Source organism: Solea senegalensis, linkage group LG12, assembly GCF_019176455.1.
Source record: "Solea senegalensis isolate Sse05_10M linkage group LG12, IFAPA_SoseM_1, whole genome shotgun sequence".
NCBI classification, from domain to species: Eukaryota; Metazoa; Chordata; class Actinopteri; order Pleuronectiformes; family Soleidae; genus Solea; species Solea senegalensis.
Genome location: NC_058032.1, coordinates 1,901,840 through 1,916,720, shown reverse-complemented (window position 1 = coordinate 1,916,720; position 14,881 = coordinate 1,901,840). Strand labels below are relative to the sequence as shown.

The window sequence follows — 14,881 nt, the reverse complement described above, 5'->3', positions numbered from 1 at the left end:
GCACGTTTTTGGGATTTTTTTTCAAGTCTTTTTTAATTGATGTGCAGTTAATCAGCTCTGTCACTGATGGAAAAGCACAAATAAAGACGTTAGAAGTCGTTAGTTTAGTGGAAAGATAAAAAAAAGATAAAAAAATATGAACTCTGATTCAATCCAAACACATGAATAACAAACAGTCGCTGCATTTTAGCTGAGTCATGTTATGGCTCTGCTTATCAGGGATATAAAGTAGCAAGTATTGTGCAGAAGTCACAAAATCTTTTCTTTTTGTTCATAAAAATGAGCAAAAGTGAATTTTGAACTGGGACATATTTCACATTTCACAAATGTCACAACTTCAATCCGATTTTAAACATTTTTAAGTACTTTTTGCTCAGGTGTCTTTATATACTTTTATATTACATTTTCATCAGATTACCTCAGTTGTGCTGAAAAAGAGGATATAAGACGCTCTATACTGTACATTCTTATAGCCTCTGTATATACTGTATATGTTAAAACTGCTTAAAGGTCCAGTTTGGGAAGATTTAGGACAGAAGTATTAACATGTGGCACAAACATACAATTATAATTATTTTTTTATTGTAAAAGCGCCTGAACGTGCGAATTGTTATCACATAATGAACCCTGAACATGCAATTCGCCCATAAATCCTACGCACTGTACCTTTAAATGACTGCGTCGCACTGATGTTGGTATCAGTAGATAGTGGAGGTTGTGACACACACACACACACACACACACACACACACAGATGAAGCCAGTGTTTGGTGTCACTTCTTGATTCTAACGAGGGTCTCTGCACTCTGCTGCCGACACACTTTTCTTTTTCCTTCTTCTTCTTTCAGGAGCTGTTCATGAACACATGAATTTTAAACGCTAACAAAGCAGTTTGCAGGGGATTCTTTGCAAACCAATTTATTTGTAGACATCAAAGGCCGCGGAGGATAAAAAAAGAAAAAAGAAAAAGGGCTCTGGTCTGAAAAAAAGAGAGAAAAAGAAAGAAAAAACAAGGTCGAATGAATAATCTGCTTAATTCCACTAAGTGTGGCCCACGTTTAGTTTTCTGCTGTCTAATGATTTCAAACTGGACCAAATAACTCTGTTGTGTTTTAATTAACGAGAGAAGGTGGACGATTATTCTGTTTGTGCCAAGTTCTAGAAGTTATACAAATATAATGTTTTTAAATCCTTTAAATCTGCTCTTGTGTACATCGACAGTATTTAACCTCTGTCACAGTGTGTGAGCACGAGCAGGGAATCTGACTCCGCGACACTAGGTGGCGATAAAGCTCGTATAGATTGATGATCTATGACGTCAAAACAACGCCAGCTTCAATTAACTTTAAAATATTACAATGTTTAGTGCTGACAGAGCATGAATTCAGTCTCACTTGGATTGTTTCATGTTGTTGCTGCTGTTGTCTTCTTCTCTGTTCTGGAATCCTCTATTATTTATGGTGGGGTGACCATGCACGGAGCATGAAGAGCAGCTTTAATCAGATTCAAATGTAAATACGCATCACGGCACTTCATTATCTGGGTGTGTTAAAAAATACTTTGAACCGCTAAGACGTGGACATGGTGGAGACATCTCAAACATCTCACAGCTGGTTGCTCTAATCTCCTAATCTCCTCCCACTGTCCAAAAACATGTAGGTTGGTGATCAGATTAATTGTTGTGAATGTATGAATGAATAGTTGTTTGTCTCGTGTGTGTTTGGCCTGTGAGCTGAGTCAGCTGGGATTGAGATTTGAACCGGAGACAGCAATGCTAGCACCAATGCTAGCCTCTGCTATACATATAAGTCAGATTCTTCTCACGTCAGTCAAAGGCTTTAACAAACACTAACTTGTACAGTTCTGGTACGGCTCGGCCCGGCTCTACTCGTGTTCTGTGTGTGTTGATTTTCTATTAGCGATAGCTCTGGCAACAGCTGATGCTAAACTGTGTCGGCCACTGACTGGTCAGAAAGTGTCGTCACTGGAAGAGTCGCAAGCACGACGTCCGACACAAGAGTCAAAGCAAACAACGGCGAACTGTAGATTAATTAGTTAAACAGACTAAACACATGCGTTAATCTCCAACATTAGCAAAGGAAAATGTCCAAAAATCTCAGTATTTATGGTGAAAGTCATGTGACCGGTCATGCAGGAAGTACTGAACTAATTGGTTTAATATCAACTGATTGTTATGATTCAGTTACAATGAAAACAACACTGGTTTGTGTGTTTTGTCGCCGCAACGCAGCAATTTTCGTGCAGCTGTGCTATGATGGCTCCGCCCACACTGAGGAGGAGCTGCAGTGTCGAGTAGAGCTAGTGATGGAACTTGGGGGACGAGATTAACAAATATCCCACTGCACATCATTTAATTAAATTTAATTAAAGTTTCATTGACAAAAATTAGGTTCAAACACATGAAACTTTCTTTTTACTTTGTAATGAGCAAACCCTGTTTCTTTAACTGCAGCTGGAAAAATACTGTATGAATTACAACTGCCATCCTCTCATGCATCCGTTAGCTCGATAAATAAAAGTCAGATTTATTTTTTCTGTCGATCCAAACGCAGTGAAAGTCGAGCGGCAGATTTGACTTTACAGCTACTGTTTTCAATTTTGGGGCCAAATCTTCACATGAATTTTCGCTCGCCAGCAAATTGGGCCCTGTGGGTTTTCACACTAATTCCTAGAGAGTGGGATTCTGTGGGGTATTGAGGTTTCCAGGCCAGATCTGTGAGTTCACTCTGTTTGATCGTCGGCTGGATTAATGAAAGCACGTTCACACACGAGGGATTCAGAAGAGGGAAGTTGAAAAAATGCAGATCATGCTGCACCAGCAGAGGACCTCGTGATTTAAAGGAAAACATTCTACATTTGTATTGTTATTATTGTAAAAAAAAATCTATACTAGCCATCTGTGACTGCAGAGGGCATCAACAGTATCTTAGTTAAGTTTAATTAAAAATGATTTTAGGAAAAAAACAGGTGTAAAGATTGTAAAAAAGTCAATTTCACATTGTGAAGCGCAGTCACAGATAAATTTACTGTATAATTTAATGATCTATTGCGCAAACAATGTTGTTTATTTGTATTTAGGATAGTTAATAATGTACAGTATCGTCAGTAAATGTGAAGCTATGACAGAGTTTAGTCATGTGATGTACATCACATGTAGGGCAGCAGCTCCTTTTCCCATATCTTTAATAATATTTTGTATGGACTACATGTTTGTGGATATTCTACGTATGAACTTTTGCTTTAAATCAAATATAGTTTGCTAAAAAGGGCTCTTTGTAGAATCTGTAAAATGCTAACTGCAGTTTTCGCTGCAGTGTTTGATTAAAATAAATGATTGAAGGGAATTTTGCAGGAAACAAAACAAACGCTGAGCGAAACAATGCAAAAACACACAAAGAACAACAATATAAATACTCTACAGGAGCTGCTGTGCATCATTTCAGCTGATGTGTGATCTGTGTCTCTCACCCCAACATCTGCTGCTGCTGCACCTCCTCCTCCTCCCTCCTCCTCCTCCCTCCCAGCCACCCACACAGCAATGCATACAAATCCCTCTCACACACAAACACACAAACACACACACGGGTTTGCACAGCGATTCATGTGAGGACAACGTATTGACGTCCACAGCAGAAACAGAACCGGATCCCTGTAACCACATTCCAAACTCAGCCCTAGACTCAACTAGTTCCTCAGACACAAGCTTCTGCCTCATTAGAACCAGGTTTTGTTCTATGTGAGGACTAAACTCATCCTCACATGGTCAGTATTTATGCCAGAACACACACACAGACACAAACACATACACACAGGTTTGCACAGCTACTCATGTGAGGACAGTGCTCTGACTTCCATTCATTTGGAAAGTCTGGACAAAACCTGATCTAGTTCCTCAGAAATTAGATTCTGCCTCATTAAAACCAGGTTTTGGTCTACATGAGGACTAAAACCAGGTCAGTTCTTATGCTAGGAACACACACACACACACACACACTGAAGGAGGTATTTCAGTTGTATGGAACTTTTTACTGTATAACTTTAATGACATAATAATAATAATGATAATAATAATAATTGTCAGTATAACATGGTTTCACTGTCTCAGTATTGTATCTGTTATGAGTGTGTTACCATGTTATTACTGTACATTAATGTAAGTTTACATACAGACTTACAGACATTATCTGAAACTGTTTAAACGTCTTATTTGGATGATTGACACGCATGTTAGACTCTGAACACCGTGTGTGTTCTGTTGTTGTTGTCTGTGTGTGTGTGTTTTGTTGTGCTGCAGTGTGTTCTGTTGTTGTTTGTGTGTGGTTGTTTGTGTGTGTGTGTGTGTGTGTGTTTTGTTGTGCTGCAGTGTGTTCTGTTGTTGTTTGTGTGTGTGTGTGTTTTGTTGTGCTGCAGTTTGTTCTGTTGTTGTTTGTGTGTGTGTGTGTTTGTTGTGTGCAGTGTGTTTTGTTGTTTGTGTGTGTGTGTGTGTTGTGCTGCAGTGCTGTTGTGTTGTGTGTGTTTTGTTGTGCTGCAGTGTGTTCTGTTGTTGTTTGTGTGTGTGTGTTTTGTTGTGCTCCAGTATGTTCTATTGTTGTTTGTGTGTGTGATTTGTTGTGCTGCAGTGTGTTCTGTTGTTGTTTGTGTGTGTGTGTGTTTTGTTGTGCTGCAGTGTGTTCTGTTGTTGTGTGTATGTGTGTTGTGTTGTGCTGCAGTGTGTTCTGTTGTGTGTGTGTGTTTTTGTTGTGCTGCAGTGTGTTCTGTTGTTGTTTGTGTGTGCGTGTGTGTTTTGTTGTGCTGCAGTGTGTTCTGTTGTTGTTTGTGTGTGCGTGTGTGTGTATGTGTTTGGCCTCTTGAACCGAGCGCCTGTGTCGTCCGCGGCACCATATGTGCCGCTGTTTACTCGCATCTCTACAAATTGTTGACACGTCTGCGGCGCCGGCGCGGCAGAGACAAATTTCTGTACAGTGCGTTTAGACTAATTCTACTTGATGAGTGAAGTCATTCAGAGTTCGGTGTGAGGCGGCTGCCAATAATGCAGCCTCGCTCAGCTGTGCCGTCACTCACGCCGGTCTGCTGAAGGACTTTCTCTCACACACACACACACAGATGTGACTGGAGATAGAATTATGCATTTTTCATGAGGCGAGGAATGTAAGTGAGCTCACTGCTTCAGTTCAGTCTGGGCCATGTTTTGCTCTGTCAACACCTACAGCTTTTTCAGAATTTGACTTATTCTTGGAGCGGCAAACAAGCTTAGTGAATAATCATGTGTCTATGTGGAGTTTTTCATAATCAGATGACATCCTATAATTGGAATCTTGGCCTCTTTTTTTTCAGTTGTTGTTCAAATTTAACATTATTTATACTACTCCTGCACCTGCACAGAATTCTTTTTTTTTACTATTAATTGATTGTAGCCAACAACTAGGTTATGTTTTGAGATATGCATTAAAGTAGGTCCGTCCATCTTATAGCACTTTATCCTCCACATGAGGGTCGCTAATAAGCTGCTAATCCCAGTTGACATAGGGTGAAAGGCGGGGGGGTCACACCCCGGACAGATCGCCAGTCCATCACAGGGACAGACAACTATCCACTCACACACTCACATTCAATTCAGAGTGATCAATTTTAACTAATCCCCATATTAGTGGGAGGAAACACACACGCACACACACACACACACACGCAGAGGTAGAACATGCAAATTTGTTTCATAAATTCGATCAGTGTTTACCTCAAACTGTCTTTTTGACAGTTTTGTCCATTAAACACACATTTATTTTCAATCCAATCCACTTTATTTATAGGACACATTTAAAGGAACAACCCAGTGCCGTACAGTAACGTTAAAATAACAGTAAAATAAGCAAATAAACACAAACATCTCACATTCACGGAGCTATAAAAACACACAACAGCTCACACTGCGTCAAAGGCCAAGGAAGAAAAGGAGAAGTTGTACAACGAGTTAACTAAGAGTGTCTATAGTGAATGTCTGATGTTAATTGGCAACTCATTCCACGGGAGTTCGGGAGCCATGGCGGCGAAAGTCCGGTCTCCCCCGAGCTTCAGCCTAGTTTTTGGGATCTGATCATCAGATCTGAGAGACCGTGATGGAGCCTGAAGGAAGACCGAGCGGTTCTTTGTTATACAGAGCAAAGAATAATAATGAAAACAACAGTTTATCAATTATCAATTATCAAAATAGTCGGTGATTCATTTACAATTCGATTAATAATCAATTCATCGTGGAAGTTGCATGTTGCACCCCACTCCTCACTCCACTCCTCCCTTCCAAATTTAGCTGTGCATAAGCATAAGAATATGTTTGGTTTGTCCCTCGTGGGCTACTGTACTCTCCAAAAATGGCCACCTCTGTAGAGCTGAGCCCGAGGTTCATTCTGGAGTCAGAAAATCAACATTTTATACAATCAGGTGATTTCTAAGTTTTGTTCATTTACAAACTGGACCTTTAACATTAACACAAAGTAGAAATGACACAATAATAAAAAACCTGAGCGGCATCTGCACACGTTTCTGTCGCCGCTTCACCACAAACATCATCATCATCATCATCACACTCAGTCGAGATGAGGAATTACAATGTGAGGAATTTTAAATGGGATGACAAAGTAATATTGATTAATTAGCCCGGTGTTTGACAGTAGCGTGAAATGAAGGCCAGCAAACGCTTCCATTCAGATTAATAGCAACTGCAATAACAACGTTAAGTAGTTTGCGTTTATGACCGGAGGCTGCGAGTGTGTCGATTGTGCAGAACCGACAATTAGCCTAATTGCCTATAGACCCGTTTTTGTAAAAAATCAAGTAAAATGGTATTCTGCAGGATGCAAGCATGTGATGACGTGTGTATTATTTCTTTCTTTATTTTTGCTTTAATATGTGACATTTTCTTCATTTTCATTTCCTCTGCTGCTGACGTTACAGGCACAAGACCCTCAGGTGCTGGAACAACTGTCCAAAAACATCACTCGCATGGGTTTGACCAACTTCACCCTCAACTACCTCAGGGTAAACACTCCCGTGTGTGTCTGTGTGTGTCTGTGTGTGTCTGTGTGTGTGTCTGTGTTCCCTCCTCACACTGAAGACACACAGAGGAACGATTCTTGTCCATTTTTAAGTGCGTTGATTCACGTTCCTCGTGTGTTTCATCGCAACCAGACGCGCTGATACTTATGTGTCTAGACAGCACGTGTTTGTGTGTTTCTATCATGTACACAAAATTCCTTCAGCGTGTGACGCCTTAAAGTCAAACTTTTAAAATTCTTGAATGTGTTTTGAGTTTTTACTTGCGTTGCCTTTATTTTTCCTTTATTTAAAGTCACGTCGTGACTCGTGCAGGGATTGAAAAACCTTTTATGACTCTTAAAGCGTTTGGAAAAACCCGGTGTTTAATTTCAAAACAACAAATGAGCACTTATTCCTCCTTTACTATATATATATATATATATATATATATTATTTTTGTACCTGACCGCAGCGGCACAGTTTACGGGAATGGGAAGCGTAAGCTGTCTGAATACATTGGTGATTATTTTACAGGCTTTTATTTGTGTTTTTCTTTTTTTCTTTTTTCCCCGACGCCACAGTTGACTGACAGCTCCGCTCTCCTAACAGGAGAACAAGAGCGAGCGAGCGAGAGAGAGAGAGAGAGACGGAGAGAGAGAAGAATTAATTGGATACAGAAAATTAGCATAACATTAATGAACGCTCCCTGTTGAGACTCATAATTGTGAAATGGCGCACGAATCGGGGAACGGCACCTCGGCTGCTTATAATAACTGAGTGAAGAAAGACACAGAGAGGGAGAGAGAGAGCGAGGGAGAGAGCGAGGGAGAGAGCGAGGGAGGGCAGGCTGCTTTTTGTTTTCCTGTAACAATGATTTTTCTCCACAGAAACTCAAATGCTGCTGGAAGAAGAAGAAAAAAATAACACATAATTCAAGTATCTGTAATTACACGCCTCAGATTTAGCCTGTGTTCATTCTTGATTTCAGAGAAAATGCCTGTTATGGAAAAAAAGATTGTTGTTTATTTGATGTAAAGTTGCACGGTCTCTGTGGTCTGATGTGGAAAGAAGACGTTTCCAGTACACAACGTGGTTTTGTGTAAAAATGCCACAAACGCGAACCTCGTTCTGAGGTTTGTTTTCGTTTGGCTGAACGATTTAAAGGGAAAGTGTAATAGGATTTTTTTAAGTCGATAAGGTAACAAACTGAGATTACTGACTGCTCTTTTTTCTAATGCAAAGACGAGAACTTGATTGCAAAGACATCAGAAGCTGTAAAGTAAAACAATTCTAGAAACGAATATGGAATCGCCTTTTTGTAAACAACATTTAAATTAGAGCTGCATTTTCATAATCGATGAATCTCTTGATATCTTTTATTATGTGTTTGTCAAATCTGGAAATGATGATGTTCTCGAATGTCTTGGATTTTAATCTTTGTTTTATGGAGCAAAGAAACAAAGAAAATATTCACATTTAACAAAGTGAAACAATCAGAAATCTTTTTTTAATCCTAAAAAAAGCTTCAAACCGATTCATCGTTTATCAAAGTAATCGTCATCGACAAGTAATTGTTTCAGCTCTAATTTAAATATGTAATAAAGACAAGGAAGTATAAATCCTGTATAACTTATAACATTTTTTACCACAACTGAAGGCTCAGTTTTCACTGCGCCCTTTAAAAAGCAGATTTTAACCTTTAAAGATTCAAAGTTTACACACATTTCTCTTTCTTTGCGTTTACTAACAAAAGTCAAAAGAAATAGATTCATAGTGATAAAGTATATTATTTATAAAATAGTTATAATGATAAATAAACATCTGATATTGCTTTTAAACAGGAAACTACTTCCAAGGAAGTCAAAAAAAAGGAGTAAAACCTGACGTCATTGTTTCTCATGTGCAGTTATTCACACAGTCTGTGAACGATACTTTCCTCCGTGTTGTTATCACAGTAAACTACACCCTCACATTTCCTCACATTAATCTGACACTAATGGCCTTTTTTCTCCCAGCATTTATCAGTCTTTCCAAAAGAGACAGACAGTTTCCTGGTCACCAGGTTACAACCGGCCTTTCTCTCTCTCTCTCTCTCTCCGTCTCTCGCTCCCTCTCTGGTTTTTGAGCCTCTCCACGTATCGGAGCTGCCGGCTTCCTACGATTCAGCCTGAAAATAGCCCTTGTTTTCAGGCAGAGAGCCAGCGCTTGTTGGCTGAGCCGTGCAGGGATATTACAGAGTCAGGCAGGGAACAATCAGAGGAGAACATGGGATTAGTCTGTCGCAGGGATGTTCACTTTACCTCCAGCTGCGTGGCATCAAAAACACGCGGGGGAGGAGCGGCACGTCACGTGACCGCGTGTCCGTACGCCGAGACGAGAGTCTGACGAACACATATCAATCATGTTTAAAAGAAAGCAGGTGTTGTGAGTTGATGAGCTCGCTGATTAGACCTGACATCACAAACGTGGAGGTGTTGGGACACTGAAGGTCAGGGGAGGTCATTCGTGATGAATGATTAACGCCGTTCCTTTTCCTCGCACCGTCAAAGTGCCCTTGAGCAAGTCGCAGGTTTGACCTTACAGGAAAACGGAGACGTGAATAAAAAGTAAAACGTGCGTGAATAATAGCAAAGTATGTGGCTACGTCGGCTAAGCTACGTCAGTCCCGTATCAGAATCAGAATACTTCAGAAGACTCAACAGCATCGTTTATTTCCTCAAAAACCTTGTTGTTATTTTCATTTTCACTCAACGTGTCGATTCATTCTTTCATTTTTGGATAAATAATATATTTTTAAATGTCTTTTTTTGCCAAAAACATAAAAATCTCAATATTTTCCCTTTGAAGAGCAGATATTTGTAATCATTTCTGTTTTAAACACTTAAGTCGACTGCAGATTTATTTCCAAACAATCCAGTTTATCGTCTAATTGTTGTTTTACTGAATTAGTGGTTCCCAAAGACTGGGTCAGGACCCACAGACGGGTTGGAGGGTGAGTTTTTTTTGGCTCCCCCAAATTATTTTGCAGAATTTTTCCAACAATTTTACCCATAAAAATGCTAAAATGAATTTGTAATTCATTTACCAAAACAGCTCAAAGAAATGACTTGTTTACCAATTCAAACATGTTGGAGGTTTTGCAGAATTGACTGTAAATTTGTCGCTATTTCAGGCACAAATTTGTTTTTGTCGTTTTTCTTGACATTCTACAAGCGATTTATTTGCTTGTTTGAATTGGAAAACTGTTGCTTCTCTTTTCCTAGATTTTTATTTCAGTCAGTGATTAATCACTTTAAAATTAGAATTGGTATTTATTGCCAAGTTCATTCGTACTATCCAATTTGACTTGTTGTTTTGGTGCATTTCACTAGAATCACTTGTTGTGTTAATATTACGCATACATCTGCATTCATTAACCAACGTCTTAGCCTTAATTATGCCTCAGCGTAGGAAGTAAACCAGGGAGCGCTAAGTGAAACAATCTTCAGTCTCACCACTAGATGTCACTCATTCTTACACAGAGAGAACGGCAGTTTACAATAAGACAATATTATGATTATTATTGTATTGTCACATAACAATACACTCATAAAAGAGAACACAGGAGAACTTTCTCCTGTTGGAGGTTCAGACCAGACCAGACCAGACCAGACTGCCTGGTGTTGTCTTGTTATTGCAGATGGACACTGATTGTCCAAACTTGACCGCACCGGTCTTGGACGCACGTGGGATGATTGCTGCATGTTGACGGAGGCCGAGCTGACCGGCGCGCAATGTTATCCAGATGTTATCTGGATAAGCTAAGCCTGACGTATTAAAGATGACAGCCTGACCCCGGGTTCCTCTCACTGCAGATCAGCAGAGATTTACAGTTTTCTCCAGACTGAATATTGAGCTTAAGGTCTTTTAGCTGGAGAATATTGTCGGAGCGTGGTGTAGGAATGTGTGTTTGTCGACAGAAAAGAAAAAAAAAAACGCCGACAAACGAGCGCGCGCGTGTGTGTGTGTGCGTTTGTGTGTGTGTGTGTCATTCACATTTTTATTGTGAGTTGTAAACAGCTCGACAAAGGCTGCTCATATTAAAATGTATCATCCTGCCCATCTCCCTCTCTCTCTATCTGTCTCCTTGTCCTTCGATCTCAAGCACTTGACAATAAACCTGTTTTTTTTTAAAAAAGGTTCTTTATTAGCGAGCGTCTATAAAAAAAAAGCAGATTTACTGCGCAGCTGATCACTCAAAGTCAGTCTGCGGTGATTAATTAAGCAACACATTCAATTTTTTATGGCCCTTGTTCCTGTTCTCTCATCAGATATTTAATAAATCGGCTTTAATGGAGTGTGCGTGTGTTGTTTTCTCTGTGTGTTTTCAGTTGTGTGTCATCTTGGAGCCCATGCAGGAGCTCATGTCGAGGCACAAGACCTACAACCTCAGCCCGCGGGACTGTCTCAAGACATGCCTGTTCCAGAAATGGCAGAGAATGGTCGCTCCACCAGGTAACGACCCACTGCCCCCTGCTGAGAGCTCGCGGTTTTACCACCGTCTGATTCCAAAAATGCAAGAAACGTTTCCTTCTTTTTTGTTGTGGAACCCAAATCTCGTCTGGAACAAGAGCTTTTATGTTTTCTTGTTTTTTTTCCTCCTTTCAGCAAATATAACACCAGATTCATTTCTATTTTGCTTTTCTGCAAACCCTGGAAACATTACAGCGCAAAGTTTGAATGTGACATTTTGGCAAAATTGGCAGTTGTGTGTCATCTCAAAAATGTTCAAAGTGACACAGTATTTGAAGCCAAATTCAAACTGGGATTCTACATTTTTCTCTATAATAATGGCAGTTTTTTCCCTTTTTTAAGCTGATATGTTTGACTGATTTTCTCTTTTCCACCTAATCTGATAAAAAAGAGAGTATTTTCAATCAAAGTAACGCACAAACCTTCATTTTATCTTTGTTTTCATAATTCACCATTACACGTCTTAATCCTTTAATGAATGCACTTTGAGGTGAGTGAAATTAATCAGAATTGGGTTTTTTTTTGCGTCTCGAGTGTAAACCTGGCAGAATTTAAGGGGCCTCTCAGCCTTTTATGATTGATGTTTTAAGGGCAGTTTCTGAAAAGTAGCAGGGCTTAAATTGGCTGTGTGGTCTTAAGCTGGAGGAGAGAAAGAATAAGCTGAGATTTTTTTTGGACACATTGGAGTGGCTGCAAATTACTGCAATGCTTAGCGAGCCGTGACGAGATGTCTTTAAAAACCAACACCAGTCAAAAAGCCTTTGACTCAGACCTGTGTAACTTTAATTAAGGGTGCCGGGTGTAATCAAACTAGTAGATCCAGCCCTCCCAGCAGCAGCAGCTCCCCAGTGTCAATGACGTTCTTCAAAAGAAAAGAAAAAAAATCAGAGCAGAGACGAAGAAGGAAAAAAGAAAGAAAGCATTTTATGAATATAAATCTGAGTTTAGAGAAAAGGCCTCTTGTGCTGATGCTGAGGAAAATGAAGCCGTTTAAAAGAGATGCAGTTTCATATTTAGATTGAATTGTTTTCTTTCTTGTTTGTCTCTCTGCGCTCATTTAATCTTTAATCTTTAATCTAGTGTTTGTTTGGTTCATAAATGTCAGGAAATCTTAAAAAAATGTTGATCGGTGTTTCTCAAACGCTCTCCAATGTGTTGTTTGAAAGCAAAGCAAAAATAATTCAGTTTTAATGATTTCTTTATTACGGAAGAGTTTTAGGGCCACATGTAAAAAACTGAAAGAAAATTGAAAGAAAAACCATGAAATAGCCTGAATTCTGAGATTTAAGTCAGAATCCTGATTTTTTTTCTTTAATCTCAGAATTCTGACTTTTTCTTTAATCTCAGAATTTTGACTATTCCTCTAATCTCAGAATTCTGACTTTATCTTTAACATCAGAATTTCTGACTTTTTCTCTAATCTCAGAATTATGACTTTTTCTCAGTTAAATTCACATTTAAGATCCAGAAAAGACTCTTAATCACAGTTAATCTGGCCGCAGCTCTAAACTCTGTAGGGATATTTGGACGTCCCCAGTTTCTCCTTCTTCTCACGGGTCGCTCGATGTCACATGTCCAGTCTGACACAACATTAGCTCGATTCCTTTTTTCAGTTTCGCTGGATTTGCAGTTTTCCTTGTCGCTAGCGTGTGTCCCCTGTTTTCCTGCAATTCTTCTCCAGTTTGGAAAGTGGTTGGGATTGGGCCAGGAAGGAAGCCACAGGCGCATTTACGCTCTGATAAGTCCTGGTGGTGGAAATGGAAGAGATTTAAAGTGCGTCACCGGTCCAGCGTCCAAGGAAACCAGTTGGATAACAGAAGTGATTGTTTCTGACACTCACGTCTGTCAAAGTCAGGAATGAAAAAAAAAGTTATAGATGCTGATAAACAACAAAAAAAATCCCCCTTATTGTTTTGGGCTGTGATTTATAGTTTGAGTTTTGTTTGTATCGTGAGTCACCGCTCGCTCTAACTGAATATGAAAGCATCTCCCTCGCTGTGATTAGTAAGAATCTCTAAATATCTATTTCATTTTCAGGCGACTGTTTGAAAAAGATCACAGCCGCGTTTTCTTGTCTCACTTGAGATTAAAAAAAATGAATAAGGAATGTTTTTTTTACCAAATGTTGGCAGAATTTGGCTCATAAATTATTCACCACATAAATTCCTTAAAAGAGAAAAATACTAGAAACTGAGATCTCTATTAACCCGTGTCATCATTTCATATCTGTTTTATTCTTTTTTAAATAATAATAATGATTTCACTCATGGTTTAATTGCACCTTTAGGAATTAGGAGTAACTCCTAATTGGAAAGAAACATCTCTCTCACTGTAGCATAAATTTCTTCTGCATGTTTGTGGCACTGAGTTAAGTTATTTCCTCTGTTGTCGTCCCTGGTCCTGTGCTGCCTTCAGTGCAATCGGAAAAAAATAGATACTACGTTACGTTTGAGTGCTTTCGTTGTTATTTTATAGACTAGACGACAACCGTAGCTACATTTTGATGTAAAAATGTTCGGTGTAGGTTGGAAATTGTGGGCAGAAAAAGAGTTTTAGAGATTTTTGGGATCTAAACACTCATTATAAAATCTGAAAAAGTATGAAACTTAAACTGTGATCGCGTAAAAACCGTAATAGGTATTGATACTTTGATTTAGGTGAACAAAGTCTCAAGTCTTGTGACGTGTTTAAAGTTCCAACCATGTCGCTACGTTAAATTAAGACGACACTGTGAGGCTCCAAAGAGGGCTGGGTTGAAATCGTTTTTTTGAACAATAACAATAGATGCTTGCTTTGCATTGCTAAGCAGGCTCTCTAATAAGCACTGTAGTATTTTAAAAAGACCAAAATAATCATTTCTATTCATGCCCAATCTTGACTTACCCTCTGCCATCTTGAAATGTCAAAGGTTATCTTTTTTTGCATGTCAGGAACTCATATTAACCATAATTCCAAGAGCATGTGAAGGCAGCATTATTCTGTTTTACGTTGCTTTAAAAAACAAAAACCTGGATTAGATTAAACTGACTTTGGCTCCGGTTTCAGCTGGACACCCACAGAACTTCAAAACGGAAATATTTCCCACAAATCACAAAAAAGGTATCTTTATCTTCTCTCTTACACCATGTCACTGTCTTCTGGGTCTATATACAGTCTATTATGGATAACTGCATGCTGGGAAAAGTACTAACTGACAAAAACTGGTAATACAAGTATGTGTCATGTAGATGCATGTGAAGACAAATGTTGTCCAACTGAGTTTACATGGTCTCACTCAAGAGCAGCGAATGTGCAAGAATGGACGCCGCAGCCTCAGCCG

General features: G+C 39.2%; 1 protein-coding gene across 3 annotated transcripts in view; it reads left to right on the top strand.

The window, feature by feature from the left end:
- ldb2a (LIM domain binding 2a) overlaps positions 1–14,881 on the top strand; it is a 97,379-nt gene that overhangs the window by 72,242 nt on the left and 10,256 nt on the right. For 2 of the 3 annotated variants that reach the window (XM_044040160.1, XM_044040162.1), the window contains exons 5-7: positions 6,970–7,053; positions 11,421–11,544; positions 14,608–14,661. In XM_044040160.1, the coding sequence (XP_043896095.1) occupies positions 6,970–7,053; positions 11,421–11,544; positions 14,608–14,661 (262 nt within the window). The remainder of the gene's footprint in view (positions 1–6,969; positions 7,054–11,420; positions 11,545–14,607; positions 14,662–14,881) is intronic. The other variant, XM_044040163.1, reaches the window with a different exon arrangement.